Source organism: Notamacropus eugenii, chromosome 2 (genome assembly GCF_028372415.1).
Source record: "Notamacropus eugenii isolate mMacEug1 chromosome 2, mMacEug1.pri_v2, whole genome shotgun sequence".
Taxonomy (NCBI): domain Eukaryota; kingdom Metazoa; phylum Chordata; class Mammalia; order Diprotodontia; family Macropodidae; genus Notamacropus; species Notamacropus eugenii.
Genome location: NC_092873.1, coordinates 291687959 through 291715182, shown reverse-complemented (window position 1 = coordinate 291715182; position 27224 = coordinate 291687959). Strand labels below are relative to the sequence as shown.

At 38.7% G+C, this 27224-nt stretch overlaps 2 protein-coding genes across 7 annotated transcripts in view; one reads left to right on the top strand and one right to left on the bottom strand.

Annotated features, from left to right (window-relative positions):
* CAPZA1 (capping actin protein of muscle Z-line subunit alpha 1) overlaps positions 1-26256 on the bottom strand; it is a 46821-nt gene extending 20565 nt beyond the window's left edge. Inside the window, 4 exon segments of the mRNA XM_072644362.1 lie at positions 2411-2462; positions 4151-4214; positions 26097-26217; positions 26219-26256. Of these exon segments, the coding sequence (XP_072500463.1) occupies positions 2411-2462; positions 4151-4214; positions 26097-26217; positions 26219-26256 (275 nt within the window).
* Positions 26257-26451: 195 nt separating this feature from the next.
* Positions 26452-27224, top strand: part of ST7L (suppression of tumorigenicity 7 like) — an 87222-nt gene continuing 86449 nt past the window's right edge. For all 6 annotated transcript variants that reach the window (XR_011974801.1, XM_072644359.1, XM_072644356.1 and 3 more), the window contains exon 1: positions 26452-26935. Coding sequence is in view for 5 of the 6 variants with exons in the window: in XM_072644359.1 (XP_072500460.1) it covers positions 26452-26935 (484 nt within the window). In the remaining variant the exon portion in view is untranslated. The remainder of the gene's footprint in view (positions 26936-27224) is intronic.

The window sequence follows — 27224 nt, the reverse complement described above, 5'->3', positions numbered from 1 at the left end:
AAATTACAGATTGCCAAATATCTATTAGGCAGCCACAGTGGGGGAGACACAATGCTAGGAGCTGGGACATAAAGAGGAAAACAAAACTATCTTTATCCTCAAGGAGCTTATGTACTAATATTTGTACTTTCAATTCTACCTGGGACAAGCATAAAAAGAAAACCTCAAAGTTGGAGAACCCAGGAAAGGAAGGCTATGCCTCTTTGAGAAAGAGGGAAAAGAAACAGGAGCAGCTGGAGCTCAGAGCACCACCTGGTGACTTTCAGAGAGACTGCACTTTGAGCAGCCACAGGTGTTGACCATGCCACTCTTAGCACTCCGACTACCCTCCCCTTACACAGAGCAGATGGTATGTTAAAAGAGCAAGAAGTTTGGCTGGAATGTAGAGTGTTTGAAGAGAAATTATATGAAATAAGCTGGAAAAGTAAACTGAAACCAGACTGGAGTGTCTCAAGTAGGGGCAATAAGGAATCACTGAGGGCTTTTGCATACTAGAATGACATCATCAGACCTGTCCCTTAGGAAAATTATTTTGGCAGCTCTGTGAAAGATAGATTGGAGAAGGGAGTGACTAAAGGCATACAGACAAATTAGGAATTTACTTTAGTGAGAAAGGTATAGGGTACATGGATGCGAAGGGGATGATGTCAGAGATAATACAGAGACAGAATTAACAGGATTTGGTGAGGGAATGACTGTGAAGGAGAGAAAAGAGCTTTCTGAAATTATCAAATGGGTAAAAGACACAAAAGCTATAAAGAATAGTAATGGATTACCAAATCAAGATTTTGAAAGATCTCTAATAAGTTGGAACAAAATAAAATTTAACAGGGAAAAATGTAAAATTTTTACTTGGGTCCTAAAAGTTACTTTGTACAAGACCAATTATAATAGTAGATATTTCAGAAACACCTCAGGAGCTGAGAAGCAGCTGCAGCACTAGAGATAGAGAGCTGGGCTCAGAGTTGTCAAGAAACAGGTTGCCTCTGAAACATGTTAGCTGTGTGACCCCAGGCAAGTCACTGAACCTCTCCATGCCTCAGTTACTCTAAGATCACAAGTAGAGCAGGTGCCAACTGGCATCAATGGAGGGAATTTCTTCACTAGTCTTCCTAAAGTGATGAAATCAAATGTTGGATCCAAAAGGAAAAGGAAAGAAGAGAAAAAGTCTTACGGGTTTTACTTAACAATAGCAAAATAGTGTAACATGGCTGCCAAGAAAGCTAATATGTCTTAGACTACATTATGAGAAAATCTCCAAAGTAGAACAAGTACTACTTTTGCTGCACTTGGTACTGAGAGTACTTGCGACATAAACCTGTGACATATGCAACTCTAGCTGATATTTAGGAAAGGTGATTGAAAATATGAAGCACAACCAGATGACGATAACAAAGATGGTAAAGAATTTCTAAGAATATCTTGGGAGGAATGCTCAAATAAAGTTAACAAGTATTAGTATGATAAAGAGAAGACCATAAAGGGGAAAGGGAACATAATGGGTGTCTTCAAATGCTTAGTAACTATTTTGTGACATATCTACTACATAAATGAAGTTAACTTTACATAGGAACAATTCTCAGATAAAAAAATGTTATTACTGATTAAAGTTAAAGCATATGTCTTGCTTTTAAAAAAAATGACAAATGACTAACGTATTAATACAGCATGTGTTATGAGTTTAAAAGATGGCAGAGAAAAATTCCAACTGTTTTGAGAGACTGTACACAATGGGGGACTGAACTGTGAGTTAGAGATCTGTATGAAGTGCTGAAATAATTTATTAATAAAAAAAGGAAAAAAGTGACATATGGAAGAGAGATTTGATTGGGGGTGAAGAGTTTCACAAAGCAGATGATTTAAGATTGATGAGTTTAAGTTGCAGGCAAATTTCCATTGGAATTAGGACAGATTATCTAAAATGCTATAGATGGTCTACATGTTACATGTGCACTACAGTTCTAGACTTATTAGCCAGGAACTTTTTGGGAGGTGTCTTGAAAAACTAAAATTTTTCTAGATAAAAGAGTAATCTCTAACTTTTTCTAAACTAGTAATTATATAATTATACATACACATATATATAAACTGATATGTTTATACTTGAACTGAATATATATATATAACTCACTAAATGCAAATGAACAGTCTGTTTAGCACAGTGCCTGGCACATAGTAGGTAATACTTAACAAATGTTTACTGACTGCTTATTAATATAAATCAGAAAAAAAGATGATGGTGCTTATTAAGTTTTTAGTAACTGTTTTTCCCAACATTGTTTAATGACAGACAGATGCTGAAAATCTGTTTTATTTTGTGCAACATAAGTTTCCCAGAGGTCTGGTTCTCTACAAATATCGTATTCAACATTAAGGTGGTAGACTTAAGTAGGTTTTAAAAAGTACTTACTGAGCTGCCCCTTCCCTGAGAAGATTGTCATTGTTAAGTAGTAACCGGACATCTGGGGGAAAATATTAAAAGGGTTTAGAAAAGGACAAACATACTCCCCCATTTTTTTTTTAGGAACTCTAAGTTAGATTGTGAGGTATTAAAAAACTAATATTTGTACAGATATGTCACCAGACAGTAACAAATGCAAACACATTCTAAGTACAGGAATAGGCATGGAGACTGGATCTGTGATTTCATGCAGGTGAGCACTTTCTTTGTAACTTATAGTCTTAGAAAACTGCTTAAAGCACTGAGGTTAAGTGACTTATCAAGCGTCACACAGCTAGGATGGGTCAGAGGTGGAACTTGAAGCACTTTCTCAATCTACACTGACATACTATGTCTCAGACTCTGTGCCTACTACTTCCATAGAAGGTACTAAGTAAATAAAAACCATTGAAGGTTTCCTTCAAAGGATTTTACAATAAATGAAAATACTCTAGTATCATTTTACAAACAAATTACAATGAGCATTCTTGTCCTTTTATCTTAGGAGATTTTGATACATTCATCTAGATGGAGATAAAAGAATCATCTGAAAATACTGAACACTGGTCAATGGCAGTGATGTTGCTTAATGTTTCTCTATGCAGGGGTCAGTAGCCTTTTAAATAGGTGTGCCCAAATTCATCTCACTTTCCTTCTGACATGCTGGGGAAGACATTTGTGGATGAGAGAAGGAGTCTGATTATAAACTCAGAGGCTACTGATGCTCAAAGATCCCAGGAGGCAGGAACAAGCATCAGGAATGCTAATAAAAATGGGTAGTCATGCCACAGAAAAGTTGCCAACATCTGGTTTAATATTTTGGTCTCATTTGTCTTCATGATAACTCCAATGAAGTAGATATAACTCTTAGTTATGAAACAGGGAACTAAAGTTTGTTTCATAAGATTAAGGGTTAAAATGAAGTAAAAGTTTAAATAGTACTTTTTAGTTGCAATGCAAGTGTTTCAATGAGTTGTTTGAAAGTTATGCTTAGAAATGAGGGAGAGAACTTGGGGAAATAATTACCACTCCTCCCCACCCCCAAATAACCAGTAGATGCCAACCAGGATAGTAAATGGTTATTGATCCTAATTCTGCTTTGTTGCACTAGGTTGATTCACTCAATATTAACAGCTGACATGCTTACTGATTTGGTTTTTTTTTACTGGTTACAACATTTCGGTGTTCCAATAACATTTTTATCTAGAATCTTGAAATAAAGCAACTACACTAGATTGAGCAATGAAACTTAATTATAGTCAAAGTGTATAGAAAATTCTGGAACTTATAACACAGGATGGTTTGTTTTATTTTTATATTTGTATCTCAAGAAATGATCAGATAATAAATTAGCACACAGCATAAACTTTTGTATTTATTTATACTGTCCTACAATTTGGGTCCATCTTTTGAGTCTCACATTTTGGGATCATATATGTTTCTTGTTGGTCTTTTACAATTTTTGTTTTTAGCCTCAGTTCTGGTTCTGGATCACTCAATCAGTATTCTGGAGATTGGAATAGCAGAAAGATGATATGGAACCCTGGTATATGGGTATTAAGGGTTATCAAATATTTTGGCTTGGAGAAGAGTTAAAGTAATGACTTGGAATGATAACGAGAAAAATACAAGGTCAAGCCATTATACTCTTTCTCTCTAATGAAGCCATCATGTAATAATTTAATCATTTGCTGGTATTTAACTACTCACCATTAAACACTTCATTAAATTCTCCTGGGGGAGCATGAGTGATGAACTTGGCAGCTATTCGTACCTATAGGAAAAGCAGAGAATTAATGGTTAGTGATTACTGGTAGCTAATGTAAATGGTGAATGTATTAAAATACATCTGATTTGATGATGGGGTACATGTGTTTACCTAATCATTCTTTCTTTAGGAGAAAAGACCAATTTTCATCAAAGAATATTATATTCAACAAATTGGACTTCAATTCTTTTTTTTCTCTTTAGCCTCTAGAATAAAAATGCATCTACACCTGAATCTTACTTATCTCTTAGGTCTTAACTTCAGAAAATGTCCAAAAGTTATCAGTTTCTAAATGAATTAGGTAGGGTAAAAATCCTAGGGAATATCATTCCTTCTACAGCTTGGAAACATTTACTTCATGAATGTACATTTGCTTCTCCCTCCCAGGGGTGGAGTGGCAGGTAGGGGGGCAACTCTCTGGGGACAGGTGGAGTGAATTCTCTGCAAACAAGGTCAGTCAATAAACATTTATTAAGGGTCTGCTATGTGCCAGGAGTGGTGTTAAATGCTCTTGGGATACAAACAGGAAAAAAGGAAGACAGTGCCTGTCCTCCAGGAGCTTCAGATCTAAAGGGGGAAGATAATACTCAAAAGGAAACTGAATGGGTAAGGAAGGGCACAAGGAGAGGATAAAGGTACCAGAAGCCAGGCACAGTTAAGTCAGTCAGTAAGGTCCCAAGACAGGGCAGCCAGGTGAGAAATGAGGAGGCATCAATATTCTGTACTTTTAAAAATACATAGAGTATGTGAGGGTGCATGCATGCGTGAGAGAATGACTAAGGATCACTATTAACAATTCAGGAGCAATTTGGAATACAACCCTATATTCACTTAATGTGATCATTGTAGGCACTGAAAAGAAAATATAAGTACCGTAGTACAAATTGTTTGGGCCTCTATTTGAAATAGAAACAACTTACAAAATTATATAGTATAAATAAAGTACATGTATAAAGTATTAACTATTTGGTATACAATCTGGCAACATCTACAAATTATAGTAATATTAATTATCAACTAGGATATCTTTTAGAGGTTGCAGGAATCATTTTAACTGGTCAGCAAAACAAGGATTGTTGGGGGTTTTCTAACATTTCATATAATGATATGAAAATCAATCATTTTCACATTTATATATAGGACAAATGATAAAAATCTAAGAGATGGAAGGGACCTCGATTATTCAACCCCCCCTTGAAGACTTCCAGTGATGTGGACCTGCTGTCTTGTAGACAGCTCTATATGGACAATTTCCCTCATACTGAGTAGAAAATCTGAATCTGCAACTCTCACCCATGACTGGTAGGTCTCCCCCTATAAAAACAAATGTAGAATCTTTCTTTCATATGGTAGCTCTTCAATTACCTGGAGATAATGTGTACTTCCTAAGTCCTAGGATTTTTTTCCCCAAGCTCAACCTCCCTTGTTCCTTAACTGATCCACATTGGCATGATCTTTAGTGTTCTCACTCTCCTGGTCAATATCCTTCTAAAAACATGGAATTCCAAGTATAATAGATGTGGTCTGACAAAGGCAGGGACTATCTCAGAAGATAGGGAAGGCCCTCCATGCTGAATACTATGCTTCTTCTGAGTGAAAGAACACTGCTGAACAGGAAAAGAGCATTTTCTCAATTCAAGTATGTTTCTGGTCTCAAAAACAACTGGAAATCCTGATTATTACCACCAAATGGCTACTGCTTACACAGTTAAAACTTTTCCTAATTATTAAGTATACATTTGTTGAGGGGGTAAATCAAGAGTCTTAGGAAAAGGCATATTGAACACAAACAGAAGACTTGTAAAGCACAGGGGAACTCCACAAACTACATGTCCCTCAGTTTATTAAAGTCCCATTCAATAAGCTTTTATTCAGTTCTTAACTAGATACAAGGCACTATGCTACAACTAAGGATATTAAGACAAAAACACTTTCTGCTCTCAAAGAATTTATACTCTATTTGAGAGAAAGATGTATACAAATAAGTGACTATAAAATAATTTCAGGAGGGAGAGAGTACTAATAACTGAAGGGACCAGGAAAGGTTTATTACCAAGGGAGATAGTACCTGACCTGAGCCTTCAAGGAGGGTAGGGATTCTAAGAGGAAGAGATGAAGATCATAGGATCTTAGATCTAGATTTGAAAGTTAACTTAGAAGCTATTTAGTTCAACCTCCACATTCAACAGATGAAGAAACTGAGGCCTAAGAAATTTAAATGACTTGCTCAAGGTCATATAAGCAAGAAGCATCAATGGCAGAATATTAACCTAACTGCTCTGACCCTGGCACAACTATGTTCCTTTCTACTTTACTACATCACCTTCTTATATTACATTACCTGCAACTGCAAAGGTCACATACCCAGTTCAAAGAATAGGTAGGAAGACAATTTGGCTGAAGTATAAATTGTAAAAATGGGAGCGACAGCGCTACTACCCATAGGAAAATCTTTCCTGGGACTCTAAGCTACTAGTAGTACGTTTCCTTCTAAGGCTTCCTTCCATCTACTTTGTGTGGTAGATGCTGTCTCTCTCACTAGAATAGAAGTTCCTTGAAGCAAGTGCTGTGTTTGCTTTTTCTTTTTATCTCCACTGCTTAGAACAGTGCCTACCACATAGTAAGTGCTTAAATGCATATTAATTAATATGAAATAAATCTGAAAGGATATAATGCAGATTGTATACACCTTTAAATGCCGGGCTGAGGAGTTTAATCCAGTAAGCTGTGTTACTCAACTTCCACCCTTTAATCAAAGGGGTTTACATTCTCCACCAGTCTGCTCTTATCAATGGGCACAGGCTAGCCCTGGGTGTCCTTCTTATGAGAATGGTTGATGTTGGCAGGAAGTTTGTTTTGCTTTCAGGTATTCCCTGACCAGTATTATTTTTTCCCTATTTTTTTCTCGTTAAAAAAATTCTGAATTAAATAAAAGTAAAAGTCATTCCTGTATACATAGTAGAACAAAAAGAGAACCGAACACAATACTGAAGATCTCATATATTCTCTTATGTACAATTTGCTTTTGTCTGAAAGTATTTAAGTTTAATGCACAACATTCAAAACTGTGCTGCTTGCCTGCCTTTCTGTTTGCTCTTGTAAAAAAGACACCTCAGTGACTTATTTTTTTCCTGCTTTTTTTCTACTTTATTCCTATCTCTATCCCTTTTTATCCCATTGGAAACAAAAGAAAAACCAATCCTGTGCAACAAATATGTACAATCAAATTCCCACACTGTCTAAAAATGCATGTCTTATTCTGTACCTCAAATCTACTGGCTCTTTTGTTAAAAAGGGGCTAGCATGCTTCATCATCAGTACTCTAGGAAGACAGTTTGGTCACAGAATTCTCAAGTCTTTCAAAGTTGTTTTTCTTTACAATGTGATTATGGCATAAATTCTTCTGGTTCGACTTATTTCATTCTGTACTGGTTCATCTAAGTCTTCCTAGGCTTCTCTGAAACCATTCGATTAGTCATTTCTTATGATGAAATAATATTTCATTCTGTTCATACCCTGTAATTTGTTCAGCCAAATTGATGGGCACATTGTTATATTCTAGTTCTTTGATCTTTTTTCCCCCTTTAGTCTCTCTGAAGGATCAAGAAGTTTGTTTTGCTTGTGGTTATTCTCTCCTCAGGATTATAGCCCCTCATAATCAACTCCCTCCTCCACCTTGTTAAGTCTACTGAGTTTGATGTATTTATATAACAAATTGTGTCTGTGTTCAACACTGTTTATTTCAGTAAGAGGTTCATCTGATGTTCACTCCCCTCCTCTCCTCCATGTTTAAGTATATTTATCATACATTTTTCTACAATTGTTTATTTCTTTTACTCTCCTTTCTCTTTACTTTCTTAAAATCTCCAAAACACAACAAATCTATCTCCAAGGCCTTTGTTTTTTTAAATTAATTTACTTTTAGTTTTCAACATTCACTTCCACAAAATTTTGAGTTCCAAATTTTCTCCCCATCTCTCCCCTCCCCCAAGACATCATGCATTCTGATTACCCGTTCCCCCAATCTGCCCTCCCTTCTATCATACCTCTCCCTTCCTTTATCCCCATCTTCTCTCTTTTCTTGTAGGGTAAGATAGATTTCTATACCCCATTACCTGTATTTCTTATTTCCCAGTTGCATGCAAAAACAATTCTCAACATTTATTCCTAAAACTTTTAGTTCCAACTTCTCTCCCTTCCTCCCTCCCCACCCATCCCCACTGAGAAGGTAAGCAATTCAATATGGGCTATATATGTGTAGTTATGCAAAAGACTTCCCTAACAGTCATGTTGTAAAAGACTAACTGTATTTCCCTCCATCCTATCCTGCCCCCTATTTATTCTATTCTCTCCTTTGACCTTGTCCCTCCCCAAAAGTGTTTACTTCTAATTACCCCCTCCTCTCATTTGCCCTCCCTTCTATCATCCCTACCATGCCCCACTTATCCTCTTCTCCCCTACTTTCCTGTAGTGTAAGATAGATTTTCATACTAAATTGAGTGTGTATGTTAATTCCCTCCTTAAGCCAAATGTGATGAGAGTAAGCTTCACTTTTCCCCTCTCATCTCCCCCTTCTCCTTTCCATTTTGAAAAAGCTTTATCTTGCCTCTTTTATGAGAGATAATTTGCTCCATTCCATTTTGCCTTTTCTCCTCCCAATACATTCCTCTCTCACCCCTTAATTTTATTTTTTTTAGATATCATCCCTTCCTATTCAACTCACCCTGTGCCCTCTATCTATATGTACCCAAATACTGAGAAAAGTCTCAAGAATTACAAATAGTATCTTTCCATATAGGAATGTAAACAGTTCAACTTTAGTTTGCCTCTTGTTTGCCTTTTCATGTTTCTCTTGACCCTTGTGTTTGAAAGTCAAAATTTCCATTCAGCTCTAGTCTTTTCATCAAAAATGCTTGAAAGTCCTCTATTTCATTGAATGACCTTTTTTTTCCCCCTGAAGTAGTTTATACTCAGTTTTGCTGGGTAGGTGATTCTTGGTTTTAATCCTAGTTCCTTTGACTTCTGGGATATCATATTCCAAGCCCTTCAATCCCTTAATATAGAAGCTGCCAAATCTTGTGCTATCCCGATTGTATTTCCACAATACTCTAATTGTTTCTTTCTGGCTGCTTGCAATATTTTCTCCTTGACCTGAGAACTCTGGAATTTGACTATAATATTCCTAAGAGTTTTTCTTTTTGGATCTCTTTCAGGAGGTGATCAGTGAATTCTTTCAATATTTATTTTACCCTCTGCTTCCAGAATATCAGGGCAGTTTTCCTTGATAATTTCACGAAAGATGACATCTAGACTCTTTTTTTGATCATGGCTTTCAGGTAGTCCCATAATTTTAAAATTGTCTCTCCTGGATCTATTTTCTAGGTCAGTTGTTTTTTCCAATGAGATAGTTCACATTGTCATTAGGTTCCATCTGCTCCATTCTAATTTTTAAAGAACTCTTTTCTTCAGTGAGCTTTTGAAACTCCTTTTCCATTTGACTAATTCTGCTCTTTAAAGCATTCTTCTCCTCACTGGCTCTTTGGGCCTCTTTTCTGATTTGAGTTAGTCTATTTCTAAAGGTGTTATTTTCTTCAGCATTTTTTGGGTCTCCTTTAGCAAGCTGTTGACTTGCTTTTCATGATTTTTCTTGCATCGCTCTCATTTCTCTTCCCAATTTTTCCTCCACCTCTCTTACTTGATTTTCAAAATTCTTTTTGAGCTCTTCCATGACCTGAGAACATTACATATTTATTTTGGAGGTTTTGGATGTAGAAGCCTTGACTTTTATGTCTTCCTTTGAAGGTATGCTTTGTTCTTCCTCATCTCAAAGGAGTGAGGAAAATACCTGTTCACCAAGAAAGTAATCTTCTATAGTCTTATTTTCTTCCCCGTTTTTGGGCATTTTCCCAGCCAGTTACTTGACTTTTGAGTCCTTTGTCAAGTGGAGGGGATACTCTGGGACCTGTAAGTTCTCCAAGGTGGCACAATCAAGGGAAAGGAAACTCCTCTCCTGGCCTGCACTTTGGTCTGGAAGCAACCACAAGCTTTTCTGCCCAGGATCCGTAAGTAGGGTTCCAAGTCCACAACCACCTCCAGCTCCACCATACCAGTACTCCTCCTCACCCCAGGACTGCCATTCAGGGCTGAGAACCAGATCAGCCACTCAATTCCCCCAGCATCTTTAGGCCAAGGGCTCCAAAAATGGACTCCTACCACAACATCAGCCACTGCCCTGGGGCCGGGGCCAGACCATGTTCCCTTCTCACCCAGGTGAAAGCATTTTCTTACTGATCTTTGAAGCTATCTTTGATATTTGTGGATTGAGATATCTGGGAACCACAGTTGCTGCCTGTGATTCTGCGCTCTTGAAGCCTGCTCTAGTCTTGTCCATACTGTGTTGTGACAGACCTTTTTTGTCGGTCTTCCAGGCTGCCTTGAGCTGGAAATCTCTTTCCCTCCATCATTTTGAGGCTTCTACTGCTTTAGAATTTGTTTAGTTGTTTTTTACAGGTATTTTATGGGCTTTGGGAGGACAGCTTCTACAGGTACCCTTCTACTCTGCCATCTTGGCTCCACCCCCTCTGCTTTTCTTATTAGCTCCCTTCAATACCCTTTGAAGACAGCATGATTCTATTCTATTTTGTCTTAACCTGTTTATTAGGATGTTTTGTTGTCACTGTTTCAGTTATGTCCAACTCTCCATTACCCCATTTGGGGTTTTCTTGGCAAAGATACTGCAGTGGTTTGCCATTTCCTTCTCCAGGTTATTTTATAGATGAGGAAACTGAGGCAAACAGGGTTAAGTGACTTGCCCTGCTTGCCATATATCAAGTGTCTTCCAGATTCCAGGGTTGGAGCTCTACTCCTACATTATCAGTCTCTCAATTGCTCAAATGTAATTACTATTCTGCTGTTCTCTAGACTCTCTGTTCCCACTTAGCCCTGGTCTTTTCATTAGAGACCATGCTTTTTCAATCCCCTAGGCCATTAAGTCTATTTTTTCCCTCTCAAAGAACTGTATTAATATCTTTGCAGGGTGAATCATTCTTTATTGTAAGGCTAGCTCTTCTGTTCTCTGCAATACTGTATTTCAAGATATAGAAAGAACTGTCAGGTCTTGTGTGATCCTGACCGCATTTCCTTGGTACTAGAACTCCTTTCTGGATGCTTGTAACATATTTTCTTTGATGTGAGAAATTTGGGTTTTTGGCTATGATATTCCTGGAACTTTTCCTTTTGGAGTTTTTTTCAGGAGGTACTTCATAGAGTCTATCTTTATTTTGTCTTCTAGTTCAAATACATTTGGGCAGTTTTTCATTTATGATTTCCTGAAATGTAGTGTCTAGGATTTTATTTTTTAAATCACTGTTTTCAGGGAGTCCAATGACTCTTACATCATCTCTAATTGACCTGTTTCCTAAGTCATTTTTTTTTTAAATACCAAATTATCTTGCATATTCTTCCATTCATTTTAATCTTCTAATTTTGTCCCTAGAGGCAAGTTTGTGACTAGTCTAAAATCTAGTTCTTAGGGAGTCTGTTACTTAGTTAAGGATGACCTCTTTCTTTTCTAAGCAATAGCTCCTTCAGATTCTTTGCTCCAATTCTTTTTTTTCATTTTTTAACTCATTTCATCTCTTCTAGGTATTCATGTGGTCCTTGAGGAAAACTCACTTTCCCCTTTGTGTCACAATTTGATTACTAGCTCCTAGTAATTACTAGCTAGAGGGCTAGCTAGATCTCATTTTTTTAAAAATACCTGTCATCTGTTTTTTCTCATGGTTACTCCCATTCATCTTAATTCTTTTATGCAACATGATCATAGTGAAAATGTATTTAATAAGAATGTATGCATAGAACCCATATAAGATTGCATGCCACCTTGGGGAACGAAGGTGAGAAAATTTAAGACTTATGAAAGTGATTGTTGAAAACTGAAAACAAATAAATTAATTAAATAAAAAAAAATCTGTCAGTGTTTTTTTTAATTTAGCCATTTCTATAGCTTTAGTTTCTGAACTGAAGCTCTGTGCCAGAGACAGGCTGTGCTCCTTTATGCTTTGGGTCTTACCTTGCGTAAGACCTGGGTTCACAGTACTTGGGATGTTAGAGCCCCTAGTCTCAGGCTGAAAACTAGTTACTGCTGCTCACAAGGATTTCCAGGGTTTTTCACCCTTGAATGCATGTGTGTGTGTGTGTGTGCCTGTGTGCATACACAAGCTTGTGCTTGCCCTTGGCAACGGAGAGGGAGCCTCCATTTTTGATGGCCCTGGGCATAGTCTTGTAAGCCTCATATGTCTCTGGTCCATCTCTGGTCATGCTGGGAGTCTGGAAGCTTGTTTGCCTGAGCCTACCCTGGCTTTGTTGGTTGTCCCTTTCCTACTGCCAGTGGGCATCTGGCTGGCTTTCTATGTAGTTCTGAGTTGAAAAGAAATCACTTAATATAGTTTCTAATTGGATTTTTGATCATTATTTGGCTCAGTGAAAATTTCAGGTGTTTGCTACAAATTTATGTTACATAATCTTAACAGGGCTCCCAATTCAACACTGTGATCCTTTTTAGACCTCCCTAACAGATTTATTCTCCTTCTTCCCATAAGGACTATTCCAAATCTGTCCATCCCTCTTCACACCTCCCACTACAGCCCGACACTTTCAGCTGAGAGGCTCACCTCAGACTTCATTCAAAAACCTTAGACCATTTGACAACAGCTCCCTCTTTATCTTACATCTCCAGCAAGTCTTACTAACTTTACCTTCACCCCTGTCTCTCAAGAAGAGGTGGCCCTTTCCTGGCTAACATAATTCCTTCTAAATGCATCTTTAATCCTATTTGATCCCATCTTTTCAAGTAGATTGTCCTATCATTTCTACTCTCTAATCTTCAGTCTCTCTCAACCTACCAGATCCTGCTTTATTGCTTACAAATATGCCCATGTGTTGTCCCCCATCCCTGTTAACTATTTGCTTATATCTCTCCTCCCCTTCTAGGCTAGACTCCTTGAGAAAGCCTTCTGTACTTAGTTTTCCAAGAAAGAAATCCAAGCTACCAACAGCCATTTGAAAAAACAATGCTCCAAATCATTAATAAATAATATATCAGAAATGCAAATTAAAGCAATTCTGAGGTTCCATCTCACAGACATCAGACTGGAAAGGTGACTGAAAACTCCAATTCATTCTCTTTTCCAAGCAATGGAATGGCATATTTATATGATTATAAGCATAAGGAAGCTATATTAGAGACGGGAAGTGAGAGGAGTTTTAGTGAAATCCGGAGCGGGAAAAACAGAAGCTTCAAAGATACATGCAACATTCAAACTGAGCTATCAAGTCTTGAAATCCCGAGGAAGAGGGTATGAGACTATACAATGCAGTTGCCCAAATAAAATAAGAACATGTGCACTACTGCCTTCATGAGGAGTAGATGAGGGAGGGAGACAGTTATACTATCTGAGGGAGATGGATTCCTATGCCTTGGCAGGACGGAGCGTCCAAGGAGGAGATAATCAATGGGCCTGGGTGCCTTACAAAACCAGTTCTATAAGTTTTGGAAGTTTACACCTAACAATACATTTCTTTTTCTTTTAGCAAAAAACAGGTCAACCAGGCCCTTCTTGTGTCTAACAAAAGAAACTAATTTAGCGTATTAAGATAGTCCATGGAAAGCATATCAAAAGTAAAGCAGTTCAATAAATGAGGAAGTAGGCAAAGAAAATGTTTAGATATAAATAAAGAATTCCTTTCCCACTACACCACTAAGTTTCAGAGCAACAATGATAGTAGCAGCAATAACAATTCAAGCTTATGCTGTACACTTCCAATAATAACCATGTGAAATAAAGTGTTGTATTATTTCCATTTTATAGATGAAAATAAGTCTCAGAGCAGGTAAGTGACTTGTCCAAGGTTACAACTAATAAATGTTGGGAGTCAGGATTCAATTCAAGAAACATTTATTAAGTGTCTATGAGAGACAATATATTCAAAACCTAGGTTTTTCCTTATTTTTAAGACCACTGCTCTTTACCATATTACACTGCCACAAAAAGTAGTAAACAAGAATAAAAGAAGTGGCTGAATCAACTAAGACTGTTTTTACTGGGGAGGCAAAGTATTTGGTTACAACAGTAATGAGAAGGGTTTGACTGCTCTGAGTCTGTACTTAATTCATTACTGCCCCCTAGAGTCCTGCATTGCCACATTAGCCCTTCCTTGTCCAATGTTGGAACATCATGACTGATGAAGTGAAGCCCACCCTAGCTGAGTTAGATCCTACCCGGTTCTCCTCAGGATTACTATTAGCAAAATGTTTGCTATACTGAACATGATCAGAATTACAATGTTGTTTTTATGTAAAAACATCTTATGTTCCTAACAGTCAATTTACAAATAAATTTCTAGATTTCAGCTTTTTCATAAAACAGGAATTGAATCATTTAGCATATCCTGGAATCTATCAAACTATTCGCACACTTTTTCACTCTGCCCCTCTACTGAATCCTAAAGAATATCTCAAAAATATGAATTGATATAAATTTGAATTATCTTCAATATAAAAATCTATTAAGATAATTGAGCTAAAGTATCATTGCTAGAAGGTAGGATGGAGAAGCAAAAGAATAAAAAAAAATTGGTAAAATATTTTTAAATGGTAAAAAATAAAAATAAAAAACCACTGGTCAAAGAAAAGTCTTCATTTCAGCATTTATTAGCTATATGATCCTGGGAAAGTCACAATCTCCCCAAACTTCAGTTTCCTTATCTAGAGAATGTGGATATACTTATACTACCAACCTCACAGGATTGGTAAGAGGACAATGTTTTGTAAACCTCCATCTGAATTGTATGAAAAATGATGATGATGATTTATATGGAAACAGAACCCTAGACCTGTTGTTACTGTTAGAAATTATTATATATTAAATTATTATAGTTATTCTGTTATTCTTTTATAAAGCTTGACATTACTACAAAGTCTGTGGCCAGATCAGTATTGCTAACTTAAAGACATGAAGAGAAAGCTTGCTTCCTTCTAGGTAGAAAAATAAAAGGGTTGTACTACTTGCTTATGTAATTTTTTACATTATCTGTTAATATTTTACTTCTCTCTGAATATTCTGGAGAACACTGTTAAGCCTCACAGGTTTTGTCTTTCAGAGTATCAACAAATAATTCTGTAGATTCATCATTCTCCCAAACATCTATGCTCTGCTTTTCTATCTAAAATACCTCTCATTGTCTGATTCTGCACCTTTTATCCTTTGATTCTGTTTCCACAAGATGATAAGAAGTTTTGCTTTGCACCACCTATGGAGAGATTTTTGCTATCATGACAAGACTTGAATTGAGGTGGGTCTCTCATGTAGCTATATGTAATCAATAAAGGAAATGTTTTGGTTATTCAGTTTAAGAGATATTGGTGGATTAGCTCCTATACTTAAAAGAAACATCATGCTGATAATAGCCACATTTATCTAGAATTTAGAAACTAGGATAAAAGGTGTAACTTTCATTCTCACAAAGCAGCAGTCTGGTGGTGGGGGTGGAAAGCAGCAGTTTTGGAGCTAAGAAGAACTGGGCCCAAGTCTTAGTTCTTTGTCTCTATCTCAGATTATGTCTTTCTTAAATGCATACCATGCGACCTGCTAATATACAATTATGGAATAGTTTCTACACTAGGAGTTGTCCAAATTGATGAAATTGCATGTCACAAAAAGCAAGAGAAGGAGTAGAGGGTTAAACCAGCTTAAATAAAGTTTTGCAAGACATGCAATCAGGCAATGTCATCTCGAGATGTTCATTCAAAGATGAATACATGCTAAGCACTGGGGATACAAAGAAAGACTGAAGACAGTCCCTGTTCTCAAAAAGCTCATAGTGTAATATGTGTATATACACACATATCTATATGTAGCTATATTCATATAGCATTCGTAAATAATTAACAGAAGGAAGATACTAGAAATAAGAGGGATCAGGAAAAGTTCCCCAACTTTTAGCTGGGACTTGAAGTCAGGAGGCACAAATGAGGAAGAGGAGCATTCTGGGCTTAGGGGACAGCCAGAGAAAATGTCTAGGGTCAGGAAATGGAGTATCCTTTTTTTGAGGAATAGCATGGAGGATAGCATCACTGGACTCAAAACGGCAGACTATAATGTGTAAAAGACCAGACAGATAGGTAGGAGCAGGTTGTGAAGGGTTTTGAACACCAAACAGAGGGCTTTATTTGATAGTGGAGGTGACTGGAAGCCAATAAAGCCTACTGAGTTGGGGGAACATGGCCAGATCTGTGGGACATGAATCCACATCTTGGCTGAGGCTAAACCTCAACCTACCCCACCATCTTGGTCCCACCCTAAGTTGAGAAACACAGCACATAGGTAACTAGTTCCATAACTAAATAGGTGAAAGTGACAGAATAGAGATGTAATGCATGAGAAACTGCTCAGCAATTACTATTACAAAAGTCAATCCTTTTCAACACTAACATTTTCCTGATAATGCTGTGAATCACAGAACACATGACCTTAATGTAAAGCTATATGGTAATGTGCTACAGCCTATTTACATTTTCAATGATAATGTGTAAAAGATGCCATTAAGAATAAGAATAACTATAAAAGCAAGTAGGCTATTCATACAATGAGAATGAGGGAAAACATGGAAGGCCCAAGCATCCCGATGTTGTCCAGACAATACTAAAGGAACCAAAAGGCCTCTAGCAAATTAGGTGGATACACTATGGAGGATTTACGGAAAAATTTAGAGAAGAATTGGCAAATAAGGCATGGCGGGATTATAGTCTACATCAGAGGAGGAAGTATCCACACAGATAAGATCACATATCAAATATAACTCAAAACATACTGTAACCCAGCACAAACCAAACAAAACCTAAATACTTTCAAAAGCTACTAAATTAGAACTCAGAACCAAAATGATTTCATCCTATTCAAATCCCTGCTTTAGTCTGTGAGATAAGACTATACCCTGGTAACTGTTTAACAGCTAACATTTATGATTAGCATGTTATCAGGCTTACCTAACACCCTCCTCATATGTTAAAACTACTCTTAATAAACATACTCACTCTCTATTAAGCGTATCAGGGACAATATGTAACATTCTCATTTGCTTTTTAATAGCTGATGTCGATTGTTACATACATTACAACAGGCAAAGTTTTGTACCTGAACATTCCTAACTCCAAGATCACAGAATTTCTGAGTCAGAAGTGTCAGTGCTCACTTTAGTCTCATCTACAGCTGTAAAAAAAAAACAACTGCTATTATAATATACCCTGACTGGGGAGTTTTCTCCTAATTGTTTCATCAAAACTTGCATAAATTGTGTCATTTCCCTAAGACTATGTTGAGTGAATCGCCAGCTAATCTGATAAATCAACCCAACCTTCTCAAATAACATTTTAATTTTTATAGGGACTTTTAAAGTTTTAACCAAAATTAGTAAATACTATGGATATAGCAGGCACTGTAGAAGAGACAATGGGGAAATACTTTTGGATGGGTTGATCATTTGTTCTCTTCAAATTATCAACTCATGATCACTCATTAAATATCTACTATGTGCCAGGCACTATGCTAAATACTGGGGACACAAATACACAAAATAAAAATTCTCTACTAGAAATAAGCTTACATTTTAATGGGAGGGGGGGAGAAGCACATATATAAAATAAACACAAAGACAATAAGCACAAACACAAAATAGTTAAAAACAAAGTAGTTTGCAAAAGAGGGTGCTGGTATTTGGAGTGGGGAAATCATGAAAATCTCTTTGTAGAAGAGGGCACTTAAGCTTTGTCTTGTTCCTTTGAGATTATACCACTTTGTTTATAACCATTACAATCTACTACTAAGTGGATACTGGATACTTCATTTCTCAGAAGCATTAAAAATGAGTATCACTCAGAAAGCAACAGAGAAAGATGCACAGTGGATGCGAGCAGGAAGAAATACATAAATAAAGAAATCACAAAGACCAGGCATAAAGCATGACATCAAACAAGTGTATGATTGAAAAAAATGGGCTAGTGATTTGGTAAAAGCAAAAGAGGAGCAATGGGTAGTCTCCACTGGTATCCTCATAACATCAAAACAAACTGAGAAATGCACTTCGATGCAGGAGGAGGACTTCCTGTGGCAATACCTCCCATAGCATTATGTTTGACCACAGACAAGCATTGCACAGGATGGGCTGGCATGGATGCGCTGTGAACTGAACTGCAGAAGGGACTATCCATAATAAGCTCACAGATCTGTCTGAGAACCTACCTGAGAAGTACCGAAGTACTGAAGTTGCATATGCTATTGGTTTTCAGACAAATATCTCCCATATCTTCATATCCTTTCACAGTTACACATGTATAAAAAGTTATCTACTCTTGTTGCCTCCACTTCTCTCATTTCTCAACATCTTGCAATTTGGTTTTCTGACTTCCCTTAATTGAAGCTACTCTCTCCAAAGCTATCTGAAGTCTCCTCTTTGCCACATCTGATGGGTTTTTCTCATTCCTTATCCTTCCTGAGCTCTCTGCAGTGTTTCACATGTTAACCACTCGGTCCTCTTGCATACTACTCACCTGGTTCTTCTGTTAACCACTTTTTCTCTCTCTTTTCTATATTGTATTCTCTCACTGTACATTTGCACAGTGAGGGTTTCCTTCTCATTATAAATTTTATCTCAGTGACCTCATCAGTTCTCATAGGTTCAATTATCATCTCTATAGAGATGTCTCAGACAGGTATATTCATCCATATTCTCTCTCTCTCTCCAGCCCCACATCAATTGCCTAATGGACACTTTGAAGTGAAACACTCGCAGGCATTATAAACTCAACATGTTCAAAATAGAACTACTTTTCTTTTCTCTTAAACTCACCCCCTTCTGAACATCATAGTTACCATTTATAAAGCATCTACTATGTACCAGACACTGTGCTAGGCGTAACAGAAATACCTCATTTGATCCTCACAACAATTCTGGGAGGTAGTTACCATTATCATTATCATCATTATTTTAGGGTTGAGGAAACCAAGGCAGGCAGAATAGAATGACTTACCCAGGGTCACACAGTTAGTGTGAAGCCATATTTGAACTCAAGTCTTCCAACCTCCAGGTCCAGCACTCAATCCACTGAACCACCTAGAAGCCTCGTTTTTATTATCTTTATTCCATTTTCTCCACTTACATGACAGTAACCCTAGCTAAGATGATTTTCACTGCCTGCCAGGAATACTGAAATAGAGCCCCAATTGCCTTTAACAAATTGTAAAGTTCTTTTAATGATACCAAACTTCTTCCTGAAACAAAGGCTCACCTTTATCACACCTATCCCCTACTAGTGGTGGGGTATGCCTGTGGGTCATGGAACACTACAAGTACAAAGAATTAAAATTAAGTATTATTCAGAAGGCAATGGAGAGACATATGGTGGGTGCAAGGCTGTGACATACAACCAATAAGGTACAATGAAGAAGAACTGAAGTTAAAAGATATTATCCAGAAGAAAAAAAAATATCTGGTCACATGGGGAAATCAGTGGATAATTCCTATAGGCCAGTGACATCCTTGGATGCTAGCAGAAAGAGAGGCACAGCTCCAACACACTATTTGGAGTCTGTGGGTTGAATTTATAGTAGGATATGGACTTGGGTTTCAAGGACTGAACTGGCATGGATAAGCTGTGACCTTACACTGTTAGAAAGAGATCAGAAACTCAATTATTACAATTATACCCAGAAACAACATTTTTTTCAGTCAGATTACTTTTCCAATCTTCCAGAAAATTCAATAGGAGTATAGAAAAGTCAAACTAAAATTCACTTTACAATAAATTTTTCTGGCATTCCTCTTTTATACCTCAAAGGTAACAAAATCACGTAGGATATACAGCCATTTATTTTCACCTGACAGCATCAAAACTAGTGCTTTAAAAGAGGTCTTAAGGAGAGTTTTACCATCTAAATTTCAAAGTAACACACTGAACATTAATAGCTATCCTGGAAGCTGTACAAAAATACTTAAAACAATAGTTAGAACAGAGAAGAATTAGCTAAAGTCAGAGGTATTTAGTTTTTGGCTGGTCAGTCATTATTTTCAAACTTAAAGTTATCTTTAAGTCATACATTTATATCAAGAAATAAATTACAAAAAAGTGGAAATATGCAATTTGGATATACACTTTATAAATTTGCCTATTTTAAGCATTCTAATTACAGTGTTTTATCACATTCACCCTACTATACAGAATATTTGGAACTAAGAAACCATGTTCCTTATCACATCAGTGAAACCCAGAAGTGATATCTTACTGTTTTTTTAATTGATTTTTAAAAATCAATGACGAACCATTCTTTGTAGCGAAATCTAATTAAGTAAAACAAACCAACATATAGACTGTGTCTGATAACATGTGCCTTATTTTGCAGCTCTGTCAAGAGAAGGTGTTTCATCCTAAGTCCTATGAAGTCAATGATGACATTCTTGTTTTCTTTTACATTATTGTAGTCGTGTGAATTGTTCTCCTCATTTAGCCTACTTTGTTCCTCATCCATGCGTATCCACCTTGCCAAGTTTTTCTGAATTTTCATGTTCCTAATTTCTTATACTGTCGTAATTATCTTCAAATGCTATAATCTGTTATGCCATCAGACAAGGGGCATCTCTTATGCCTCCAGTTCTTTACTTTCACAAAAAATGCTATTTATATTTTTGTATGTATGGGATCTTTCCATTCATCTTTGGCCTCCTTTGGGCATGAGTTCAGTGGTAGTATGGCTGGATCAAAGACCATGTAGAGTTTAGTGACTTTTTCTGGCATAGTTCCATATAGTATGTTTTCCAAAATGGAGAGAACAATTCACAGTACCAATATCAGTGCAATACCTCCAACATATCATTTTTGTCTTGTCAAATTGTGAATGACAGTTGTAAAACTTCAGAGCTGTTTAAATTTCACTTACTGAGAGTTATTTGGAGTATTCTTTCATATAGCTGATAGTTTGCATTTCTTCTTTTGAAAAAATGCTTGTTCATATATTTTTACAGTTTATATACTGAAGAATCTTACTGTAAGACTAAGACTAGAAGCATTTTTGCAAATTTTTGCACTTTCAGCTTCCTGGTTTATTTGAAAAGATCATGACCATTTCAGGTAAAAATGCAGAACTTGAAAGAACCCACTTCCTCTGTTAATGGCATAAAAACTTCAGCAAGTTACAGCTGAGAGACTCACTGGTTTCATTAGCTTTTTTTCCCCCTCGGATAAATGCATGCAAGGTAAGGAGAAGCCCCTATTAATCAATAAATCTCAAGTTCTAACTCTTTTGGAAAATATTTTAGCACTTATTTCAGAAAAATCAAATTATGTAAAGAGAAAAAGTAATTAAAAAATATACTTGGTATTATCATGTTATTACAAAAAACAACCCCTGGTTTTGCTGAATTGTTTTTTTCCTTTTTCTGTTTTAATCTTTGATACAAAGGAAGGTTTGTTGGTGGGGAAGGCAGAGAGGGAAATCTCTGAAAAATAAGTGTGATGTCAAAACAAAATAACAAAATACATTCTCTACTTTCAAACCACCCCCTCCAAATCTCCCCTCTTAAATGTTCTCTTTTTATGATTTACACCAAACCAATTCCATTACACCAAATGTAGGTAAAATCATAATTCAAAAGAGGAAACAGATCAGAAAACAGATTTTCCTGCAAAGAAAAGCTGGAAAACAAATCAAGGGCTCAAAATGTTTAGCCTGTTTTTTTTTAAACCAGTTTTAATGTCATAATTGTGAATATGACAGAAGACTAAAGTCTAATTTAGAGAATATTTTTATCAACTTTTAAGACATTCATAACCATAAACATGCTAATCAAAAAATAGTTTCTTAATTTCCATTTCACTGGATTCAGAAAATAGTTAAAAATGGAAAGAAAATGTTAAAATGAGTACGATTGATTACAAGGAGACCACAGATACACTGAGTTATGTCAGCACCTTGTTGACTTTTCTGTGGAAAGAATTATGCATATTCTAATTGAACAAAACTTAAAAAATTTTTAGTAATGATTTACACAGCAAGCCTGATATATAGTAGCACTTAATAAATGCTTATTGGGTAAGACAGGTATAATCCTCATTTAATAGATGAGGAAACTAAGCGGCTCAAAATATTTGCTGAAAATCACACAGCTATAAATAGTTGTAGGTAGCATTTATGTAGCACTTAAAGGTTTGCAAAGTACTTCACAAATATCTCATTTTATCCGCACAGCCTTAGGAGGGAGGTGCTATTATTACCCCCATTTAACAGATGAGGAAACTGAGGAAGAAGGAGGTTAAAGGGATTACCCAGGCTCACACAACTATTATGTGTCTGAGGCTGGATTTGACTTCAGGTTTTCCTGGCTCTGGGTCCAGTGTTCCATCCAATGAGCCACCTAACTACCTACAGCTAGTAAGTTTGCGACTTGGGCTTGGGTCTTTTGACTCCAAGAATGTTTCTTTCTCATACATTGTGCTACACTACAGGGAAAAGTTCTTCATAACAAAATTATTTTATATGTCATAGAAAGAATGCTTGCTTTGTCTTGTTACAAAGTATGCCCTGCAGTATTTCCTCTGGTCAATGAAATGAGTTTACTGAAAATAGTCTCAAATCAAATCCCAGCTCTAAGAACAAGCAGCTGTGGGTCACAATCTTTCTGAGCTTCAGTCCTCTGTGTAAAATTGAAAATGAGAGTTGACAAACATTTAGTGAATGCCTACTGTGCGACAAGCACGCTCTGTGTAAGCAATGATGAGAAAGACCAATATCTTTCAAAGATTCTCTGCCCTTCAGGAGCTGATATTAAAATTTGTGTTCAATGCCTGTTACCTACCTTCCCCAACAGGGCTGATGTGAGGAAAATAATTAATTATTAACAGCCATTTTATATAATAAATGCTTGATGCTGTACCTACACAGTATGTTGTCAGAAGAGGATCTGGAGTCTTTACAGCTCAATCTACAAATATTTATTGAGAATCTCTACGGAAGGCATTGTGTCTAGTGTGACACAGTTAATCCTCTGCAAATGAGTACAAATTACCCTTTAAATACTTCATCTCAAAAATTTCAACTTACATGAAACAAGAAAAAAACCCTAATCTCCTAGTCACACAACAAAATGAAATATTTTCAAAAAGATCTTGAAAATTGAGTTAGAAAGGTATGAAAGTCAGATGCTTGCTAGCAATGTGTTAATTTAAAAAAAAAATCTAGATTAAAAGCATACTGATTTGTTAGAATGGAACCTTTGTAGTTATTTCTCAGTTATTTACTCTAATGGAGCGGCATATAACATAATTAATCTGAAAGCTACTTCTATTTATTTTAGAGTTTGGCACTAAGTTTGGGGTGTGTGTGTATGTGTATGTATGTGTGTGTGTGTGTGTGTGTGTGTATGTATGTATTATATTTTGCTTAATTAAATTAGACAACAAGGATCTGCTTGGTGATGGAAAGAAGTAGTTCTGATATTAAAATCTGTTGTGGAATCTGCAATTACTATGAAGTTAAGGAGTACTTGTTAACACGATGAATGGAAAAGTCAAAATCCAAAAAGATACTGACAGGTTAAAATACAGGGCAAACCTAACAACATGAGGGATAAATGCAACATTTTGTACTTGAATTCGATAAATCAATTTTACAAGCACAAGATGAGGGAGGCATTGATAGACAACAGTTCCTGTGAAGAAAAAAGATCTGAAAGTTTTATAAGACTTCAAACTCAATAAGAAATGAATGATAAGGCAGATAAATAAGCTAATACAACATAAATGGCTTTAAGAAGCAGCTATTTAGGACTAGGGAGGTGGTAGGTCAATCATCTCTGGATTGGTCAGACTCACACATACACACATTCCTAAGCCTTGCAGGGCCTTTTACAAATATCTCCTGTGACCCCACAACAATCTTGTGAGATAAATTCTATGGATTTGTTATCACCATTTAACAAATGTTATCTTAAGATAGTTGATAGAACTGTGAATATTTCTTTAGCTTAGGGAAATCTACTGGGAGAAAAAAAAGAGGGGACATAGTTGTCTTCAAGCATTCAAAGGGCATCAACCTAGAAATGGAACTTGTTCTGTTTGACCCCAGTAGGCAGAGGGGCAATTTGGGTAAATTACAAAGAAGTTAATTTATTCTCCATGTAAGGAAAAATTACATAATAATTAAAGCTATCCTAAAGTGAAATGGGATGGTGGATTCCCTATCACCACAGATATGACTTGGATTAACTGGCCCCTGAAGATCCTTCCAACTCTTGAGATTATGATATTCTATCAACTAAAATTTCATGAATAACCCTTAATTTAAATATCTGTCAACCTATTTATTTATATTATATAATAAATGATTTCTATTGCTTATGTCCTTATAAATCAGTCTATGAAAAATTAAGTAACAGATGGCATACCGTCTGCAGAGTATATCCAAAGGTGTTTAAATTTGCTCTTCTCAAACCAATTTCCCTAAAGTGTCCGTTTTAGATTCTGGATCCATTTCAAATTAAAAGGACACACTGCCCATGTCCATTGTCTAGCACTCTCTGGTGCGCAGCAGCTGATTCAAGAATGCTTGCTGAATGAGACTCACCCCGCCCGACAGAACGCAGCAGAATGTACAGTGTACCACAGAATCTTTTGGTTGCACAGAAATTTTGTTGTGATTCTTACTTCACAAAATTAAGTTGGCCATTGTTTGGGGGTTGGAAAAATTTTTATTAATGACTTGCACTTTAAGTTTTGAGCACTAATAAGAACGGGTCAAATAAGAGAACTTGTAGAGCGTAAAGAGCAGCTTCAAGGCTTCGGCCTTCAGCATCGATCCCACGTCTACGATCCAAGAGTGTGAACCCAACCCGAGAAAGCAGGTCCCCCTTTTCAACCTTCTCCATTGGGGATCCCCGCCGGTATTAATGAGCCCCCCAGCACGTGCGAGGGCTACTGCAGAACTCCGGCCCTTCACCCGGGAACGTGGCTTCACCTTTAAATTCCCCCAACGCTTTCGCTAGTGAAATGTTAAGTTAATCTCAACAGTGGATCAAAACCGGGCCGGAAAGCGTTCTTCTCGGACTCGGCCAACCGGGACAAGCGGGGGTTCCGTCCGTCCGGGGGCACTTTCTACTAGGTGCTGACAAGAGCGGCAAAAAGCCCGAGAAGGATCCGCTCCGGAGCTGCGCCCCAAGGGGCCGGGGAGGTGGGCCCGGCCGGGGCTTCCGGGGAGCGGGAGCCCGCGGCCTCGGCCGGGCCGGGAGTCCCGATAGTCTCCGAGAAAGGAGCGGCGGAAAAAAAAAAAAGAAAAATAAATAAATAAAAGGCGGCCACCCAGACCAGGAAGTGACTCGCCCAGAAAAAGCCCGTGTCACGCCTAGAACCTGGGGTGAAGGGGAGGATAGAGAACGGTCAAGGCGGGGCAGGAGAGAAGTGTCACATCGCGACTGGTCGCGACTTCCTCCCTCCCCCCCGTGTTTTAGAAAGCCCACGGACAGTCTACAGCAGGGCAGCCTCCCCGCCCCCGGCCTTCTGGGGACTGCGGGGTGCGTGGCCGCAGGGAGGGGTGGAGGCTCGGGTCGGCCGGGAAGAGACAAGCCGAGGAATGGGGAACTGGGGGCCCCCGCCAAGAGGCGGCGGGGAGCCCCCGGGGGAGAAATCGGACAAGGTGCGCGCTCCGAGTGCCGCCTCCTGCCCTGCCCCTACTTGGACCGTTCTTTCTAGGGGGGCCCCATCAGAGCCCCGATCCAGCCGGTCGAAACCCCATCCTAGCAAGTTGCCAGGGAGGGGTGGCGGGAGGCAAGGGGCGAGCCAGTCCCTACCTTCTCCTCATCCGACACTCGATCCTCGAAGTCGGCCATCTTGGGCTGCTCTGGCCCAGCCCGGCGACTCGCGCGGAGCAAGCCGGGAAGGAAGCAGGATGACTGAAACCAACGTAGGGGGTGGGGAGCCTTCCGGAAACTCGGTCCACTGCTGCGCCATGTTCGTTAAGGGCACGAAGCGGAAGAGCCCCGAAGGCCATGTTGGTTTCGGACGGTTCCCAAGCGGGCCCTGGCCCTTCTCACAGTGACACGGAGGCTATAAATCTCGGGTCAACCGACTGGTAGTGACTCCTCCCGATGTGCGAGGCTCACGATAACCACCCTAGTCCAAAGAACGGCTCATTAGGGAGCAGTAATGGGGGCGAGGGCGAGTGTCGATGGAAATTCAATATCAATAAAGCCCCGGCTAATAACAATCAACGACGCGGATTCCAGTCTGGTCCCCATACAGAGAGGGACGCCGACGTTTATCTCCCCTAACCCCTCCCCAAGGACCCAGGGCCGGAAGGGAGGGCTCATCTCCTCTTCCCCTGGCTCCCTGGGCTGCCCTCATCACCATCCCCTCTTCCTTCAGGTCCGCCGCTATCCCAGGATTCCCGCCTCCGCCTCCTCTTTCCCGACCGTCCGCGGGACCTGCAAGATGGCGGACGACGGCGAAGAGGCGGCCTCGGCGGTGCCCACTCCTCCCCCTCCCGAGGGCCAGGGCTTGGGCGCGGGCTGGGCCCAGCGCCTGCGGGCTGGGCTGGCGGGGGCCGGGGTTTCGCTGTGGGTCGTGGCCGGGCTGGGGCTGCTTTACACTTTGAGGGCGCCCCTGAGGCTGTGTGAGAACCTGGCGGCGGGTGAGAGGCCGCGGTCGCCCCGAGGCGGGGGGCCTGGGGGAGGAGGGCGGGCGGGCGGGTCAGCCGGCGCGGGGCCTTAGGTCCCGGGGCAGGGGAGGTGGAGGGAGGGGAGGGGGAAGGGGGCGCGGGCGCGGGCGGGGGCGTTCCCTTTTCCCCTCCCCTCCCCCCCTCCGGGCCTGCAGCTGATTGTCAAACTGGAGCGGGCTCCGGCTCCTCCCCCTCCCGAGAGCGCCGCCCGGAGCAGGCTGTTACCTAGAGTTAGCGACACTCCCTCCGTGCTCTTCCCCTC